Source organism: Lepisma saccharinum, chromosome 30 (genome assembly GCF_977018435.1).
Source record: "Lepisma saccharinum chromosome 30, izLepSacc3.1, whole genome shotgun sequence".
Lineage (NCBI taxonomy): Eukaryota > Metazoa > Arthropoda > Insecta > Zygentoma > Lepismatidae > Lepisma > Lepisma saccharinum.
In genome coordinates this window covers 18111746-18131185 of record NC_139258.1, presented here as the reverse complement: position 1 = coordinate 18131185, position 19440 = coordinate 18111746, and the positions used below count along the sequence as shown (strand labels likewise).

Here is a 19440-nt window from a genome sequence, read left to right as displayed (position 1 = left end):
TTTTTGGAATCAGCATGCTGAAATTATTCAGAGACAACAGTCACCTGCAAGAAATCCAAACCCATGCAGGCTGGTGTCATTTGTCATGATAAAATATTCAAATTGAAAACTGAAAGTGTTTTCTTGTATCTCTGATTACTGTACCATACGCCGACATGTATAACATGAATGAGTATGTGTCTGTGTTCACAATTCCAGACGTTTACCGACCGCACGCCACGTGTCTCTCATGGACAAGTGACGACATGCGCTCATAGAAAGTAACAGTTACTCAGGCTGTTAAAATATAAAGCAGGCCCTGGCAACACGCATTATTTGTGAAAGAGCGCTCTCCTGTGCAGAGATGTTAAGCCTCAGGAGGCTCCAGGAGCCTTGCGAGGCTGAGGTCGTGTGAGGCCGAGTTGGAGGTTGGAGGCAGAGGCCTTGTGAGGCCAGAGGCCGACCTTCAACTCGGAGGCCGGGCCAAGCGAGGCCGAAGTCAAATGGTAATCTCTGCTCCTGTGCACGCCTGGATCGCATTTTACGACGAGCACTCGAAAACAGAAACGAACACTTTCTGTTATTTTTAATACGAAAAAGTCCTTAATTAAAAAGCATACCGCGTTTGTTACAACCTGTCCCGGTTCCCGCGCTAGCTGGTCGCTGGCTTTTCTCCGTGCTGGGGAAAGTCAAAGCCAGGCAGCCAATTAAAATACGCCACGTCTCAACAGCGTCTACGTAAGCGCCTCTCTTCTGGCTTCCATTCGTTCCTCGCTGCCCAGCAGACGATTTTTTCCTCGTTTCTCATTGGCACCGAAACTGTCGAGCGATCGCTAGCGCGGGAAAAGGGACAGGTTCTAACAAACGCGGTATAAAATGCGTTGTTTTTTTGTAGGTTACGTCTTAAGCATTATGGACCCTACAGGCATGCGCATTTTCGTTGCATCATCAGATCGTCAATGTTGTGCTCCAATGGGGGTCACAGTCCAAGATGGCTACAACCAAGAAGTCCTATACTTGGCAACCGAAACTGAATGTGGCTCTCAGGTATTTTTTTTAAAAATTCGAATTCATATTTTTTTAGCCTCGGGCGCAATTTTTAATCTAGCAGGGACGCCTATAGAGCTTATAACTTTAGGGCCTAATATTACATAGTTTACATGTATAAAACTCACTGTCATAGGTGCCGACTTCTTGGGGGGGGGGGAGGGCAAAGCTGAGTAAGTCATAAATACAGACTTTTCTGTTTGGGGGGTAAGTTTTCTTTCAGTAGTAGGGACACACTTGAGAAAAACCTTTCAAAAATTGTAATTACAATTCACTAGCTCTGAAAACACAAACATATATACCAGGGTACAGTGGGATCCATGAATATTACCGTGCAAATTGTCCATGACTATTTTCATTAAAATTTCTCTTACATCCTATATGTTTTTAAGCGATGGATTTTTATGTATGCTGATCCAGAAGTTGTCAACAGCTTGTTTTGAGTTTTCTTTTGATTCTTCAAATAAAGTGCGTGAACGTGGTGATGGACAATTTGCAGGTTAATACTCATGGATCCCACTGTACATCAAACTTTATTATCTGGACAAGAAATGAACCATATTTTGATTCCATATATAACATATGTTTGTTTCTAAATTCACTGTGTGCTCGAAAGAAGAAATACTGAAGTGTTTAGTTTATTTTACTTCGCGTTTTGTGCCTCTTGGCTTATTTGCGAAGATGGGGATGAGTGATGAAATGATGAAATTCATGAATGGACATTCACAAACAACCAAGCCCGAGCGGGATTCGAACCCGGGACCCTTGGCGTCGTAGCGCAATGTGCTAACCACTCGGCCACAGGGTCCAGCTTACTGAAGTGGAGTAAATGCACGGGCATGCTGAACACTATGAAGACTCTGCTGGGTGATAGACTTCACATTGTTGATATGCCCATTTCAGAAGAGAATCCTGCGTACTTTACTACTAGTTTGTATGCAAAGTTCCTGAATGCAAAAGTTTTGTAATCACAAATAGAAGAAATAATTCGATTTAGAACTCTGAGGAATTAAGGATCTAGAATGTTTTCACGCAGAATCCTCACTTAATTTATGGAATTTTCATCACATGTTCCAAAATGTTAAAATTTATACATTGGGCCCCTTACAAGGAGGAGCCCAAGTGAAGTATGTGGGGGGCCTGGCCCCATTTCGGCGGTCGTGCTCACTGTCACTGATTAATTTGGTTTATTTTACTTTGTTTTTCTTCCACATTTGGCTAATCGCGAAGATGATAATGAGTAATTATGTGATTAAATTGCTGAAGGAACACTCACAAAGAACTCTGGATCCCTGGTGTCGTAGCGCGGCGTTCTCACTGTCATGGCATTTACACGGTATAAGTCTATGCATAGGTTTAAGAAAAATCCGATTTCAGTATCGTTGTACAGTCAACGGCAAAGATAATGGTATGCAAATTATCCACCAATATTTTCGTTACTTTTTATTGTACATCCTGTGTTGTTTTAAGGAATCAAACTATGTTGATTCAAAGCAGGCATTGTTTTCTTCTTATTGACGTCATTATTTCAATTCATTATCATCGCATTGTGTAATACAGATCGAATGAAAATGGTGGTGGACAATTTGCTTACTGTTTCTTTCGCCGTTGGGTGTACATGAAAATAAACTTGAGTTTTTAAGTTTTTGTTTTGAGTCCACTTTATACACACACAGGCTAATTGGGACTGGACCTACACTTTAAAGTGTGAACCGAACCACTATGTGCCTCCACCTGGTATCGAACCTGGACCCCTTGATTACAAGGTGACGACGTTCCACTACGCCAACGAGGAGGCCCTCATTAAAATAGTATACAGTAAAAACTCGTTTATCCGGACCTCGATAAGACTGACTTCGCTTAATCCGGACAGACCAAAGAAAATAAAGCATAATTCAAGGTTTTAAATGTGGCTAGAAGTCAACAAGAGAACTTCCCAAAGAAAACGCAGTCAACCACTCATGAATTATGTTTCCCGCAGACTTTGTACTGTACTGTATAGTGTATTTAGGCCTATGCCCTTTAAATACGCCATAGTGTTTTGTTGCTATAAGCGGAGTTTTAATGCACTTTCTACTGTTCTTTTAGGTTATTTCAGTTAATCCGGACTTTCGTTAAACCGGTCAACTTATCCCCCCATTGGTCCGGATTAACGTGGTTTTACTGTATCTTCAAGTATACGACAGGCATATACACTCACCGGCAATAAAAATGGGACACATAGATCCTGAAATAATCGCTTGCCTGAAAGGGGTCGTGCGGGTTGCCTATCTCAATGAGGCTGATAGACGTTGCCAGTGAAAATTTGCTGTTAAAATCCACTTATTGCCGTTGAGTTAGGCAACACACAACGCATTGCAAGGAAGCTAGTATTTGAGGATCACATTTTTATTGCCGCTGGCTGTACGTGTATCAATTGCATGTTTTCATTGTTTAAATATTCATTTTTTTTGTTACAGGCTCTCAGAGTTGAATGCCCTCAGGGTTATCCTATAGCTCGGGTAGAAGTGGAAGCTCAGTGTTGCTATCCTAGTTCATATGTTATTAAGTATCCTGATGGGAGGCCAGTGTTCAGTCTGGAACCTCCAGAACCATCCTGCTGTTCCAGGGTGCAGATATACAAAGTAAGCATATAACTTAGATTTTACATGCGCAATTAAGTTTCAAAAATACCTGTTGCATGTGCGAAGATAAAATCTGTAAAGATTAGTGAATCAAAAATATTATCAGAGAACGTGTGTCCTGTGGATTAACTTACGCCCGAATCACACGGAACTGGATTTCCAGTAGGAATTTTCTAGTTGGTGCTGGACTGGTTATCCATCTGCTAGTTTTTATACTTGTTACCGTACTTGTCAGTATACTTTTCTTCCCATAAGACATTGCGCAGAGACAATGTAAAAAGATGGACGAGCAATTTGAAGAACGTTGTAGGTATTAAAAGAGAAAAGTGTAACTATAAATTGGCTCGAAAGTTAATATGGTAATCAAATACCTAACGAACTGAACACGAACGAGAATCATTTCAATTACGTTTTCTTTATCGAGAAGCGAAGGAAACAAATCAATACTCGGAAACCACAGACACAAAAAATCCTTCGACAAACTCACAGATTATCTTCACATGGCCAAACTTCGCTCTGATTGGCTGTTCCACAGAATCCAGTCGAGGAAAACCTGTAGCAATAAGAACATGGCCCATTCCTCAAAACCAGTCAAGCAGGCAGCCATCACTTCCGGACAGGTAGCTAGTTCAGTGCCAACTAACTGGATATCCAGTTCCATGTGATTCGGCCTTTACCATGTAAACAGCGAACAAACTTTAAAACGTCTGATTTTTATTATATTACCTGCAACCCAGATAGCACGATAGCTTGAGGTAAGCTTGAGAGGTTAGGTTAGGTTAGGTTAGGTTGCTTGTAGCTTGTCAAAGCCAGTTGAGTAGGGCAAGAAGTATGATGATTGTTTCAAGCGTGCAGCTTTCTGTTACAAGCTTGTCTTGTCAAGCTTGATGTAATATTGACACGCGGCAAGTAATTGGCTTGATCAAGCCTGGTGCAAGTTTACAGCTTGCCTTTATATGCTTGCAGCCAGTGATGAATTCACGGGGATTCTGATAACTGCTAGCCAATAATACATTACTATTAAATATAATTGCATTTAAATGCAACTCAAGAATGAACAAGTGTAGAGCGGCAGAGCTAGTGTAATGTAAGCTTCTATTGTTGTAAGAAATTTCAACTTCTTGCAGCAATATTAACGGCTAGTCAGTCAAGAGTTTGCTAAGGAATGGTCTTGTGCAATCTTATCGGAATTTACACTTAATTTAACTACGTATTAGAGATAAGGGGCAATTTTAAAATATTAGTGTTTTTATTAGTATTGTAGACGGTAGGGTGCAAGCGACGCACGGACCTTGCCTAATGCCCACGTAAGCTCAACGTCAAACGTCCAGCGCGACAGGGAGGTCATACACCTACCTCCTATATAAGCACAGGAGCAATTACGTGGAGCTCTCTTTTGTCTTTTTACGATATCTATTCTCCCGGAGGATACACGGTTAGTAGAGCTACGGGATGCGACGATCCAGTGTCGTCTTGTCCTATAGCGGACGCCGTTTCCTCTGAGAGAGCAGAGGCTAAAGTATTATAATTCGTTGACTATGACACCCCCTTGGAGGAAAGTGACTGGACTCAACAGTGCTTGCAGCAAGCTTGGTAACTTTAAATGAAAAGCCTGTTTCAAGTTAGAAGCAATTTACTACTGCTATTTTTAGAAATTCTTTATTCATAAGCCAAGTCATTCTATAGCTGCTCTACCATTTAAACCGCAAAACTTATTCAGGTACAAATATTCAATTCCATTTATCCCTACTAAATACATCAATAACTGACACTACCAAAAAAATAAGACAATCCTGCCGTTGGCGCACTCTGGCGGCTGGTTCAAGAAATAAAGAATTTCATCTCTCCGAGATTTACTCTAAGCCATCAATACTGTTTCTTATTCAATAACAAGTAGTTGCTTTTTCATTAAATACAAAAAAGTAGTAATAAATTTGAAATATGACGCGTTTATTTGAAATTTGAGGTGAGGAAACCTGTTTTTTTCTTTTTCAGGTAGTGTCCCATTCTGGTGGTGTGGAAGTTGGCAACATCACTTGGCTTTTCCAGTGGTCGACTCCTGATCATTTCACTCTCAACTTTCCGCAAGATCTGGATGTGAAAATGAAAGCTTCTCTGATAGGTGCTTGTGTGTTACTGGTAAGCTATTTTTCAAGTGTAGATAATCCAATGTGCATATAGGCCAGTCAATAAGGGGGTCCAATAAGGAAAAAAATCAGGGAAAGCTGGAACAAATTTTATTATTTTTTCTAAAAGGATTCTTAACAACATATTAATTTTGCACCCCTGTACCACCCCGGATTTGGCCGCCATCTTTGAAAAATGGCGCCCAAAATCAGTTTTTTGCAAATATATCGCTTGGAAAGCACTTTACAGCAGAAGAGGTTATGATGAAAAATAATCCACATAAAATTCTCTACAAAAAAGGTTCTGTGCATATTTCTTCTACGATGCTCCGTTTGGGTTCTAGATGAGCGAGAAAGTTTACGTTATTTTTCCGCCCCGTTTTGCAAGCGCGGAACTCAGGAAGCACCTGTTATATGATGTTTTGCAGTATATGTCTTCTATAAAACTGAACTTATTATATTTGTTCTTTCTTTAAGAATGTCATTTATAGTTCAATTTCTTTTATCATTGCATGCAGTACTTTATAGGAGAGATAATATGTTTGGTTGGAAAGTCAAGGTATCTCCAAAGGAACATGTTTTGAATTTGTCTAAAAGCGCTATTTAACAATAAAACCCTAACTGTGCTTCTTAGAACAAAAATGCACAGAACCTTTTTTGTAGAGAATTTTAAGTAGATTATTTTTCATCATAACCTCTTTTGCTGTAAAGTGCTTTCCAAGCGAGATATTTGCAAAAAACTGATTTTGGGCGCCATTTTTCAAAGATGGCGGCCAAATCCGGGGTGTTACAGAGATGCAAAATTAATATGTTGTTAAGAATCCTTTTAAGAAGATAATAAAATTTGTTCCAGCTTTCCCTGATTTTTCTCCTTATTGGACCCCAAAATCATCCCTTGTTGACTGGCCTAATACAGTACGTAGAATGGCAGTAAAATTGAAATCGATTCGTAATGCACTCCTGTATATAACACACGAGAAAGGACATATCTGAATCAAAGACTTCGTCGCTTTCATCGTTGTCATGTTGGTCATCGATGTCTCCACCATTGTCTTCTCTGGAACACTGAAAACAATAATGGAATTCTTACAGGAAAAATCTTGGCACGGGACACCTTAAGCCTGCTTGCATTCAACTACATTCTCCATCATGTGCTGGCTACAGGTGTGCATTACTATAGCTAGTGACAATACGATTTAGTTTGTGAACAGAACGAGACACGTGAAAACAATAGCTTGCCTGATGAGACTGCAAATATTACAGAATGTTGTCATACCTTACATACCAAACACATTTGCCAAATCCCATTCTGTTACAAGTCAATTCCATTCTCACGCGAAATTTTGAAATTTTCCACCGTGCTTCCAATATGGCACCGTTACCTACCGTATCTCCAGGGTAATCGCTGGAGGCTTTTGATATGTTATTATTAATGTTATAAGGAAGCAATGCACCAAATTTCAGCTTGTTAAGAATTATAGTTACCTTATTTCGTGAAAACTAATTGTCCGCCATTTTTCAATATGGCGGCCTTAGCGTAAGGGTGATCGCCGGAGACTTTTGGTATGTTATTAATGTTATAAAGACGCTACATACCAAATTTCAGCTTGTTATGAATTAGTTCCTTTATTTTTCCTATTTTGACTGCACTACTCATTCGTCTAGAACCTTAAAGTTTTCTATATCGCATCACTTAGCCATGTTGTATCAAAATTGATTCCGATGCAATGCTTTTATCTATTTCAGGACTTGTTGATGCACCAAAGACGCAGAAACAGTAGGCGATAGTCAACTGTGGGCTCAATTTAAGTAATTTTCTCAAATAGTATAGCCTGATAATAATAATAAGAAAAATATTTGCAAATCTATTCTTTGACTTACATTGTAGTGCTTGTTTGAACAACGATTCATATCACCAAGAAATAAATATACATCCACAACCCTTAAGTGATACACAGTTTGTGATTTCTCTGTTTAATAAATTTTACGTCACAAATGTTGTTTAGGGAATCGCTAATTGATTGTCATGGATTATGATAATTCTTACATATTTTCTACAGATAAATGAAAATAATAACCCCCTCACCCACTTCGTTGCACCTATTCATTTAGAATGCTCAAATTGAAATAAATACACTAAAGCCACTACTCACAAATCTAGGTTATTGTAACGACTGCAATATAAATGTGTTTACATAATCGTGCATTCGTTAGCAGATCCGCAACGAGTCAACATTTGTTTTACACAATTGAAATTCACGTTCAAGTGTGCTTTAACTAGCCCTTCTAAAGCTTGTCATACTTCATAAAAACCATTATTTTTTTATATAAATGTATATTTGGTTGTAGCTTTTCAGCTATGCACCAGTTACATTTGTTTTACATTTCATAATTTTACAATTTCATAATTTTATAATACAATATTTTCTCTCACAATATAGTTGGTAAGTACATATATTATTTTCTTAGTTGGGTTCCTCAAAAGTGTTGACAAGGCGTATGCGCCATTATATCCTGCTTCTTTTAGATCTCTTAAGAAATACTCACTGGTAGTTACATTAAGACGACATTCAAATATAATATGATCAGTTGTTCCTTCAGTTGCACCACACTGACAGATTGGGGATTGAACAATCTTCCTAGTGTACAGGTCTTTAGGGGCTAGGGTGTAATTTAGCCGACCTAAGAAGACTTGTTAAAGAGTTTCTTGAAAGGTTAATGTCTTGATACCAAGGTTCTTTAGGTATAAGTGGGTGAATTGAATAATATTTTTTCCCATTAGTCTTCCCTGTAATTGTCCATTGTTTCTGCCAACTTTTCAACAATTCTATTTTAGCATGCGACTCTAGCGCTTTTGCAGAAAATTTAATCCGAAGCGACCGGTGACTTGATTCTTCAGCTGCGTACTTGGCTAATGCGTCTGCTATGTGGTTTCCTTCTATGGATGTATGCCCAAGAGTCCAGACAAAAGAAATATTGTAACCTGAGTTGGTTAGTTTGTGATACAAAATTTTTATGTTAACAATGTACCAGTCTACATAGTAATCAGCTGTTGTACACAATTGAAATCACGTTCAAGTGTGCTTTAACTAGCCCTTCTAAAGCTTGTCATACTTCATAAAAAACATTATTGTCTGTTGATAATCATCCATGGCCAGTAGAATAAATTGAAAACAAGAAACCCAATTGGTGATCGTGTGTGAATATTTTGGTAGAAAGTTTGCAACGTCGTTCTCGAAGTTATCAAGGAGAGTGCAAGGTGGACGATAGACTACCGCCAGGAGGAGTTTTTGTTGACAGATACTGATTTCGAGGATTATATATTCCGATGAACCGTCATAGGCATCGGGCGACTTTGAGAGCATTTTGGCAGGGACGTCCTCGCGCAAATAAACTGCCACTCCCCCTCCCCTCATTCCGATTCTGTCTTTCCTAAATAAACGAAATCCCGGAAGATGAACCAGATCGTCCGAAAGACTCTCCTTCAACCATGTTTCCGAGACCAGTAAGGCATGCACGTCTTTGTTTATTTGAATTATATTTTCTACTTCTAGGAAATGAGCGAGAATACTTTGCGCGTTGATATGAATTGCGTTAAAGCTGCCGGGTGCAAGATTCAGCTGCGGCCCAGAATATGGATAAACCGTTTCCGTTTGTAGCGCTGCAGTTAAGTAGGAAAGGCCATTGTTGCTGTTTGTTGGAGAGATACAAATGTTGGCAAGTTGGTTGAAGAAGTTCGACGTCGGCGTTGCCGGATTTACATTACACAAATCGTTTCTATCAGCCATAATATTGCTTACGGTTTTTAGAGGTGCTGACAAATGGATGGAAAGCACACATTTTAAACGAGATTACATATGTAATTAGTTTAAAAAAGATTTGACTTACCATAAAAGTAGCGTTGATGAAAGGCAGGTGCAGTGAACACAGAAATAATAATACACTTCCATGAGATTTAAATTTAAAGACACTCGCATGGACGGAACGTATGCACAAGGATGAAAAATTGATACGCAAAGAAAAAATAGTTTCACGCTCTTGTACACAATAAAAACACATAACACACAACACACACACAGTTGCATTATTTAAACATACACTCATGATTCCTTATTGCAAATTTACTTTTCCTCCCGCATTTATTTCATGTTGTCACCGCTTGGAGGCCCTACAGAAATTACAGCGAAAGGAAGTGAGACAGTCTGGTCCCCTTTCAAACTGTAAATCTCGTTCTTGTCCCAAGTTATGTAAACGCTATCTCGTTTTCGTCTCGATCTCTGAATATTATTTCAATTATAGTCACATTAACTTCAACGCATTTTAAAGATACAATTTGTGTCTATAACACGCTTGGGCAATACATTCACATTTAGAGAACACCGATCTATTTCATAAAGAGGTAAGACAACTATACTGAAGGTAGATATTTAATTTTGAGAAATAATTCACTGCACATTCAATTATACTGTCGTAATGTTAAGTTAACAATGGAACCCACATCTTGCAAATTTTCTAATTCTAGTTTCATTAATATTTTACTTTGGCTATTATGTGAATACATTACTCGTGATGGAGGGAGAAATAAATCACACCAGAGCGACACGTGTCGCTTGAGGATTTCACCAATCGAGCGTAGGCTTGTGCGGCCTGTCATGCCGCTACGGTGTGAAACGTTGCTGCTGATTGGCTCGTTCCCAAGTGACATGTGTTGCATGTCGCTTCGGTGTGAGTTCTCCCTAAGAGGGCGAGTGACAATGAATTGAATTACATCTGCATAGCTTGTTCGTTCATGACTGAAACAAGCTACTCGTGTCGCATGTCGCTCAATATTGTGTCGCCTCGGTTTGTTGTTTATGCATGTTTTGCTTTAGACTGAATAGGCTCCTGTTGCTTGATGTGAATGTTCCGTGTCGCTTGGGAACGAGCCAATCAACAGCAACGTTTCTCACTGTAGCTGCAGACCAAAGTGACAAGCGACACAAACCTCTTGAGAACAATCCAATCAACAGCAACGTTTCACACAGCTGTAGGATAACATGTCACACAAGCCTGCGTTCAATTGGTGAAATCCTCAAGCGACAAGGATATTTCACGCCGTCTAAAGCAAAATATTCACTGCGCATGCGCGAACAACAGGCCAAGGCGACATGATGCACGGTATGAAAGGGAACTCAGTCCAAGGGACACACAAGCAACAGACAACACAAGCTGAATGTTTGGTTGCACTTATTACTGAGAGCCAGCTTCTCGCGTGTTGCTTCGATATGAAGTCTCCCTAAAAGTAAGCACCTTTTGAAGCACAGTATGAATAGTTAGTAGGCAAACAACAGTGACAGCGCCAGACTTTCTTGCGTGGTAGAACTACTGGATACCTGTAAAAGATTTGGGTGGACCACATCTTCACATAAAAATATTTTGATATTCAAATTTTAAGTGATCCATACAAAGAGGGTCCCTACCCTTGCAGCCGCTTCTGTAGCCTTCTTAGCGCATATGCTCTTAAGCTGACAATAACTATTAGTTAATCATTTTCAAATGTCCTTTTAACACGAATTAATTCAGAGAACAACCAGTGTAGCATATGAATAAGGGCATGACTTTCTAATGTCAGTCTCTCTTTGCATTCACCACACCTACTATAGTTTGTCAGAAAGGTATATTTTGACGGACATCTTGATATTAATTTACATTGAAGAACGAGATCAGATCCTGCGTGGCCTAGGGATACTAGATCGAGCACGAGACTCCGTCTTTAAAATAGAGCCAAACCAGAATTTGAGGTAGGATATTTATTCTTTCTCATGTGTGAGCCGGTGAGCTGTAGCTATGTATATTTTGTACAGTTGTGAACTATAAATACATTGTTTGAAAAGTAATAATAATTCAAAGGAATTGTAATGGTACACTTGTATGGTATGGCTAAATGTTCGGGCAAGAAATTTTATGTTAATCCACATTTATGGTAAACACCAGCAAATGCTGCTGTTTCACTACATCTAACACGGATGATCTTTCTTCTTGCAGCCTGTCACTACTTTTCCTCGCCGTTGCCTCATTTCTGCAGTTCTTTTTTAAGTAGTACTCATACTCTCGGTCTCGACTAATTCAAATATACCTCAATGTTATTAATCTACTTCATTATTTATAGATTATCATAATCGAAATTACAATCATAAAGATGAATCGTAAGTGTCAACTGTGAACCTGTGCGCCGTCGTTTCACATATTCAGGCGAATTCCGTTTTCCCGGGTTCCAAAAGTTGAAACGAGACGACAGACAATAAAACATGTTACTTATCAGCCCCACAGATCAGCACCCTGGGAAGGATTGTGGTTTGGTGGCTCCATCGCTTGAGATTTACTGATAGTTACTGTTTTTAATATACGAAGATAAAAAGATACTGGTTCGTCGAATATCACTAAGGTAGCCAGGCTAGGACTTAGGGCAGTGGGGACAATCCTCAACACCCCTTTCTACTTGGTATCGTTTCTTGTCGGTTACCTGAGATCCAGGCCAACCCTACTAAACAAACACTTCAACTACCCCAACTTACGAGGTATTTATACTCGAGCTCTCAGCCTCGAACACCTGCCCTTTAGTAATTTCAACATTCTGAAATATTACAAGCAGATATTCTGAAAATACAGAGCTTCACTTCATGCAATGTACAAAGAGAAATCGCATATTCTTTTAAATTAACAGTTCCTGTCACAAGGTTGATAAATCTTCTTACATTGGGGAACTCAACTCGACTCAACAAAATTTTATTGGACTTACTTACATTGGAGAAATTACCATTTTAAATGTTCCGCCATTTGCTAATGATAACAAGGTTAGTTCATTAACATTGCTTGCTTTAATTGAACGAATGAGAACCTTACTAAATTTTAAAAATATATATTTTCTCAGTTATTACATTTTACATAAAGCGTAGGTTACTGATTCTAAAACAGTTAAAAAGCCTGAAAGCAGATTTCGAAAATATATTATTTATTCTCTTATTTTTCGTTTTTCAAGTTTACATCAACAGCTTCAAATCCTCCTTGCTGTAATTGAACGAATGAGAACCTTACTAAATTTAAAAATATATATATTTTCTCAATTATTACATTTTACATAAAGCGTAGGCTACTGATCCAAAACACCTTTGAAATTACTAATAAAATTGCATGAAAAATTTGTTTTTTTCTACGATATTTTTATTTAATGAAAATAGTCGTGGACAATTTGCCGAGTAATGTTTATCACTGCATCAAATGAACTTTCGATATGCAAGAAAATGGCGTTTTAATAAGTAATCAGTCCTATATTTTACCTACATTCAGTGGTTTGTATATATTTTTTTAATTTCCTTTTAGAAAAAACAGCCAAAGAGGCGGTACAGTGGGTTTTATAAGTATTGTGAAGCAAGCTGTCCATCGCAATGTTTATTGCTTCAAGAATTTAAAGAAAACGCCAAACAAGCCCAGCATACATTAAAAGCCTGCCCTTAAAAACACGAAGAATACAAGATAAAAAATAGAAGATAAAAAGATAAAATACTTGTGCATCCCACTGTACGATCTCGAAACAACAAGTATATAAGGTTGTATGACTACAATATGAACATGAAGTAACTTTATTTAATGACAAATTGAAGTTGGAAGTAATATTGTTTTGTTTTTTTTCAGTTTTACATAGCTTCACATTACGTGATCTTTCAATTGATTTCTTGAATTTAATTTCCGTAAAGGAATCCTAGAGACAAATGTGTGGAAGTGCTATACGGGCTATAAATATTTGTGCATGGATAATTAGAGTGTGGATAATGCACAAGGGTGCTGCAATGAGGTAGACGCAAAATGTCCAAGTATAGAAAAACGTGATTCTTAATTATGGATGTGCTTTTAACCACAGAAACAGCTCGGCTGGCCATAAATCCTTTTTAGAAAGGTTTTGTCTGTGCATGTTCTTCCAATTACGTTTAATCTTGGTGCATTACATTGTTTCAGCGCAATTTATAGAACGGAACTTATTCAGTGTCCAAAGGCTTACAAGCCTTTATTTATAAATTTATAAATATAAAAGATCGTATATTTAGGGTTCAGTACATCTAAAGTTTTCTAACAAACATACATACTATTGTTTAGTTCGAGAATTATTAAGACTTTCAACTTGCCGTTATTCGCACACAGCATTATAAATAGTGAGTTTTTTTTACAAAACTAGTATTTTTAATTTCTCAAAATTAAATTGATTAATATATTATTGAAGTTTGCACTATTTGGAACATTTCTGAAGAAAAAAACGTAAGTTGATAGGTACCACCGCGTCCGAGATATATGAAATAAAACATATCCAATATGGCGGACTCTTTTCAAGATGGCGGCCGTCAGAACGCAGATGGCGATTGGCTACTCGACTAAACACACCTTAGGTGGTAAAACAATTAATTGTACAAAGTCTCTCGCTTTTATTAAAAAGTCAATGATTCCGGACTTAACCGCCGGATTCTGATGAAGAAACACTTTATTGATACTATCCTCCATTTGGAGACACATTTTATGGTGTACCCTTCATTAAAATACAATGAAACATATATAGTTCTAAAGCTTATAAAATAAGCTACAACTTTTATTCGAAACAATTTCTTGTCATTTAATTTGTTCAAAAGTTAAAAGGCAAAAACTTCAAAAAGTACTATAAAAATGTCTTTTTGTGAAGATTATTTTTTAAATTACAGCAAAACCATCGACATTATCGAAAAATTAAACAGAATCGTTTTTGTAGCACATCTAATGTGGATTAAGACTAAAAAAATATTACCTGCCTACGATGATTGGTTACGGAGACATAGATCAATAACTGAGTGTCTGCGAAATGGATGTTTTGGGGGACGCTGGGGGGAAGGAAGCACCGCGAGGAGGGGCGGGGACTTTTGAGATTTTGTACTACTAGTAGTGTTCTAACAACTGACCAAAATTCAGCTTTTACGGAATTATTCCCGACATGAAACCTTTATTGACTGGGCTAAAGCGACACATGCAGCTTGTCATGTCGCTTCGGTTCGAAAGGTTCCATTGGTTACTGAGGGTTCGCTTTCCTGGTGTTTAACCGCTAACACTCTCCAAACAAACTTCTACGCCGTATGGGTGTGTCAAAATCATCAGCACATACAGCCACTAAGCTACTAAAATTAAAACGATGCCAGGAATGTGTGAATGTAGGTGGACATCACTTTAAACAACTTTCATAACACAGGTTAGTGCTCGTTTTGCAATATTAATATAAATATCTGCACTGCATATGTCCATAAAAATAAGCAGGATGTTACTGGTCGAAAATGTTAGCATCTCCGTTAGCGTCTTCTTTGTGTAATTGCAGTGTGTGTGTGTGTTGTGTAAGTGAGGCGATTGAAATGCCAGCCGCAAAGTTCACGTTAGAACAAAGAATTTTTATGTATGACACTTTCGTGAAAACAGACTCGTGTCGAGACGTGTATAGGCAATTTGCAGAGAAATTCCCTGGCGTTTCACCTCCAGGTACAGAGACGCTTAGACGTCTTGTCCTTAAACTACGAGAAACTGGATCGTTGAATTTTAGAACCCCTAAGCAAAAACGACGGATTCTAACCGAAGAAAAACTCGACTAAATTGGGGCAGCGTTAACACTCTCCAAACAAACCTGTACGCCATATGGGTGTGTCAAAATCATCAGCACATACAGCCACTAAGCTACTAAAATTAAAACGATGCCAGGAATGTGTGAATGTAGGTGGACATCACTTTAAACAACTTTCATAACACAGGTTAGTGCTCGTTTTGCAATATTAATATAAATATCTGCACTGCATGCGAAAGATATGTTCATAAAAATAAGCGGGATGTTACTGGTCGAATATGTCAGCATCTCCGCTAGCGCTACCCGCCACACTTCTCCCGATGTCTCGGCCTCGCAAGGAAATGGACGCACGGTAATAGTTAAAATTGAGATATTTACATCAGAAATATAAAGAGCATGCCGCACGAACAATTTGAGTTTGCTTTAGGATGTCCAGCTTACTTTATACTGTTAGATTATCATGAAAAATATAAACGACGAAAATATGAACTAAAAAGGATGACCATAAAAAGAGAGACGGAATTTGTGTAAAGATCTTGTTCAGGAGGATACATATGGCAAACATTCCAATCCACAAGACACGATAAGTAATAATAATAATTAACAAATAAGAATGTAAAAATTAGTACCACAAGGCAAGGACGTATTTAGGGGTGTCCGGACCCCACCCCCCGAAAGACTAATCAAGTACAAAAATTTATTGTTGAAAAATATATTCGTTTAGTCTTTGTTGTATAATTTCCTCTGAAGTTAATGGAAGACAAGGATTATTCCATTATTTCCATTCTTCGTTCTAATTATTCTTATTTGCATGTTGTGTATATTTGTGCATTTCCTCGTATGTTATTCGCAGCCGTGCATTTCCGCGTATTTAATTCGCAGCCGTGTATATTTGTGTATTTTCGCGTATTTTATTCACAACCGTGTACATTTGTACATTTCCGTGTATATTACTCGCTGCCTGGCTTCGTTTTTCCCCAGCACGGAGTTCACGCGGTCTGCAGCGGCAACACCGCGTGGTTTCTGCTAGAAAAGGGAGCGACCAGGAAGCGCGGGAAGAGGGACAGGTTCTACCAAACGCGGTATATATTGAGATCATACGGCTTCGAAGGACAGAAAGGACGTATTTAGGGGGGTCCAGGTGTCCGGACCCCCGAAAGACTTACCAAGTACTAAAATTAAGTAATGAAAATATTAGCATTTGCTGCATAATCGGTGGATATTAATTTCCTTTGAACTTTTTAGAAGGCAAGGATTGTACAGCACACCTGTATTGGGATCATACGGCTTTGAATGACATTACAAAGAAGATTTATGTACACTACTACTCAAAATAATATGCATAAAATATTGATCAGAAACTTACTTTTCTCCAACTACTAGTAACATCATTTTTGTTATTCGATAAATATTCAATTATTCATCAATTTGACATTAATTTCATTGCCAGGGCACTTGCTTTTATGTAAATTATTCCGATCTTAACTACAGGTAAGCTACATAATGAATATGCGCTGTTATATCTCTATTCTTATAGTCTTTTCACTTATTCGTATAATAATAATATAATATTATTAGTTTATGTATTGTAATTAGTATTAATTTGATTTAATATAATTATTTTAATTTAAACATTATTATTATTACTGTTATTATTATTATTATTCCCGAGACACTTGGTTCGGACCCCCCCCCCGAAACATATTTCTAGATAGATGTGCCTGGCACGGCAGAAAAAGATGAATGTAACGTAGACGCTGTTATACTCTGCTAAGTCCCCTCGCGGTTACAACACATCTGGACGTAGAATGAAGCGTATATGTACTATAAAGAGTATTAACAATTTAATTCACACTGAAAAGAAAAATGTAGTGAAATATCTAATAAATTAAACGAACCGGAACGGTCCGTTGCCACTTATGACGAGACGGAACGGGAACGTTACAGATATTCACGAACCGGAACGGCCGTTCGAGCCCTGGTATAGGAATATTTATTAATTAAAATCCGGAGACGATTTTTATGTGTAAAAGTACAATTTCTGCATTTGCATAATTTACATCATTAAGATTTTCATTATTTCCACATACATCTGATGTGCGTATATCTCAAAAATTACTTCCCAGTTTTTACAATAAAAATTATTGATGTATAACACGAAAAAAAACTACGATAGCATTCTGGTAATTAATTTACAAATGAAGGGGGAGGGAAATTTGCATTTCCCCCTTCAATTTGAACACCAGATTATACATAGATATTAGACACCATTTGGAGATTATCAAATGATTAACAGTGGCGCGGCAGCTCTTGACGGGCAAGGTCTACCTACCAGTGTTGCCACATGAAGGGAAATTTCCCTTTTGCAGGGAAATTCGGACCGAAATTTTAGCCAAAAAGGAAAAGGGTATTTCGATGAAAAATTCCACAATTTCAGGGAAATTTTAAGATATCCTACTACATTATCACAGTTAATGTTAAGTTCCACTTTCATATTCACATTTACATTTTTCTGTTCATTTTTCTGCTCCCTTGAATATAGCCTGTAACTATTTATATTTCTGTAAAGTACATCGCTTTTCTGCACCTTCGGATAATAGTAACGATGAATATTAACGATTAAATGGATTCCTTACCAGGATCCAAACCTGGGACATCTGATCAGGAAGCGATGAAAGTGACATGTATGTGAAAAATTTAACATTTTTTTATTCACACGGACATGGACCAACGGAAATACTACTACTGCTGCTTCCACCACCACTAATAATAATAATTACAGCTACTGCTACTACCACTAATAATGCTTATTATTATTATTATATGATTTGCTTAGGTGAAGGGAAAAATTGGTCCAAAAAGGGAAATTTTGCCCCTTGGAAAGGGAAATTGTGCCCTCATATTGTGGCAACACTGCCACCTACCGACTGCCAGCCTCACTCTTCGATGCCTCAGCAGAGGCGGACTTGTGGTCAGCACGATGAAACCCCAGTCATTCTTGTAGGTTACTATGACCGGGTTAGCCTACTCATTCGTAGCTCCCCAATTTCCTCACGATGGTGGGCGGCCACTGGTCCCATACACAGGCCGAAGTCTCAGGAGAAAAGTTAGTGTATCATAAAAAAAGAAAAAAAACTATTCTTCTTCGAGGTGATAAACATACCATTTATAAGTGGAGGCGCCTCCAGTTGGCTGTAGTCGTCAGGGATTATCTGCTGAACTAACCGTGATTCGATTAAAGTTGAATGCAGCTTCAGAATATGTGAATGAGTTGAAGATATAAATGTCCAAGGAAATCACTGAAAAAAGGAGAGGAGAATAGTACTCGTATAACAGAAATTTGTCTGTGTTAGTCAGGGGCGCCGACTTGTCAAAATTATTTGGGGGGGCTCTGATCACTGAAATAAATTAATGAATGACTCACTCTCTCCCTTTTTTAAGTTTTGGCCTCAGTGTTCGGAATCTCATAAAAGCCCATGAATTCCTCAAAAATATCAAAATTGTTATTCACAGTTCTAATGCAGAATAATATTTGTCCACGGATGGATATGTTACAAGTTTCGCAACCATAATAGCAAAATATTCCCTACTTTTAATATCTGCTACCACGGAGCGCAAAACAGATCTCCCTAATATATCAATGATCTCGTTCTGAATGTCATGTGAGATCCATTTGTAGCCCAAACGTCCCATCCACTACCCTAGTTCATGCACATCGTCTTTTGAAACTCTTTTCCGTAAAGATGTTAACAATACTCATAATTACATACTTAGTATATAGTAATAAGTCATGTGTTTTGCTGTCTCTGGTCATAGCCCCTTCCCCCCCCCCCCAAAGTTGATGGTTTAGCGGTCTCAGCCGCCCAAATTGATGGTGTAGAACATTTCAAATGTGTATTTAAAGTAGTGTTGCCCACGAGACGAGACTTTGGCCTGTCTCGTCTCGTGGAAATGCTGTGAAATGCTGTCTCGTCTCGAAAATATTCGTTTGTCTCGGGACACATGATCAATCTCGTCTCGTCTCGAATTTTTAAAAGCCTGTCCCGTCTCGTCCCGTGGGCAT

The 19440-nt window shown here is 38.2% G+C and overlaps 1 protein-coding gene across 2 annotated transcripts in view; it reads left to right on the top strand.

Annotated features, from left to right (window-relative positions):
- LOC145981883 (phospholipid scramblase 1-like) overlaps positions 1-19440 on the top strand; it is an 87336-nt gene that overhangs the window by 25254 nt on the left and 42642 nt on the right. Inside the window, exons 4-7 of one of the 2 annotated variants that reach the window (XM_083115366.1) lie at positions 875-1026; positions 3486-3650; positions 5646-5789; positions 7523-7612. In XM_083115366.1, coding sequence (XP_082971492.1) covers positions 875-1026; positions 3486-3650; positions 5646-5789; positions 7523-7564 — 503 coding nt within the window. In that variant the 3' untranslated portion in view covers positions 7565-7612. Of the gene's footprint in view, positions 1-874; positions 1027-3485; positions 3651-5645; positions 5790-7522; positions 7613-19440 lie in introns of those variants that run through there. The other variant, XM_083115365.1, reaches the window with a different exon arrangement.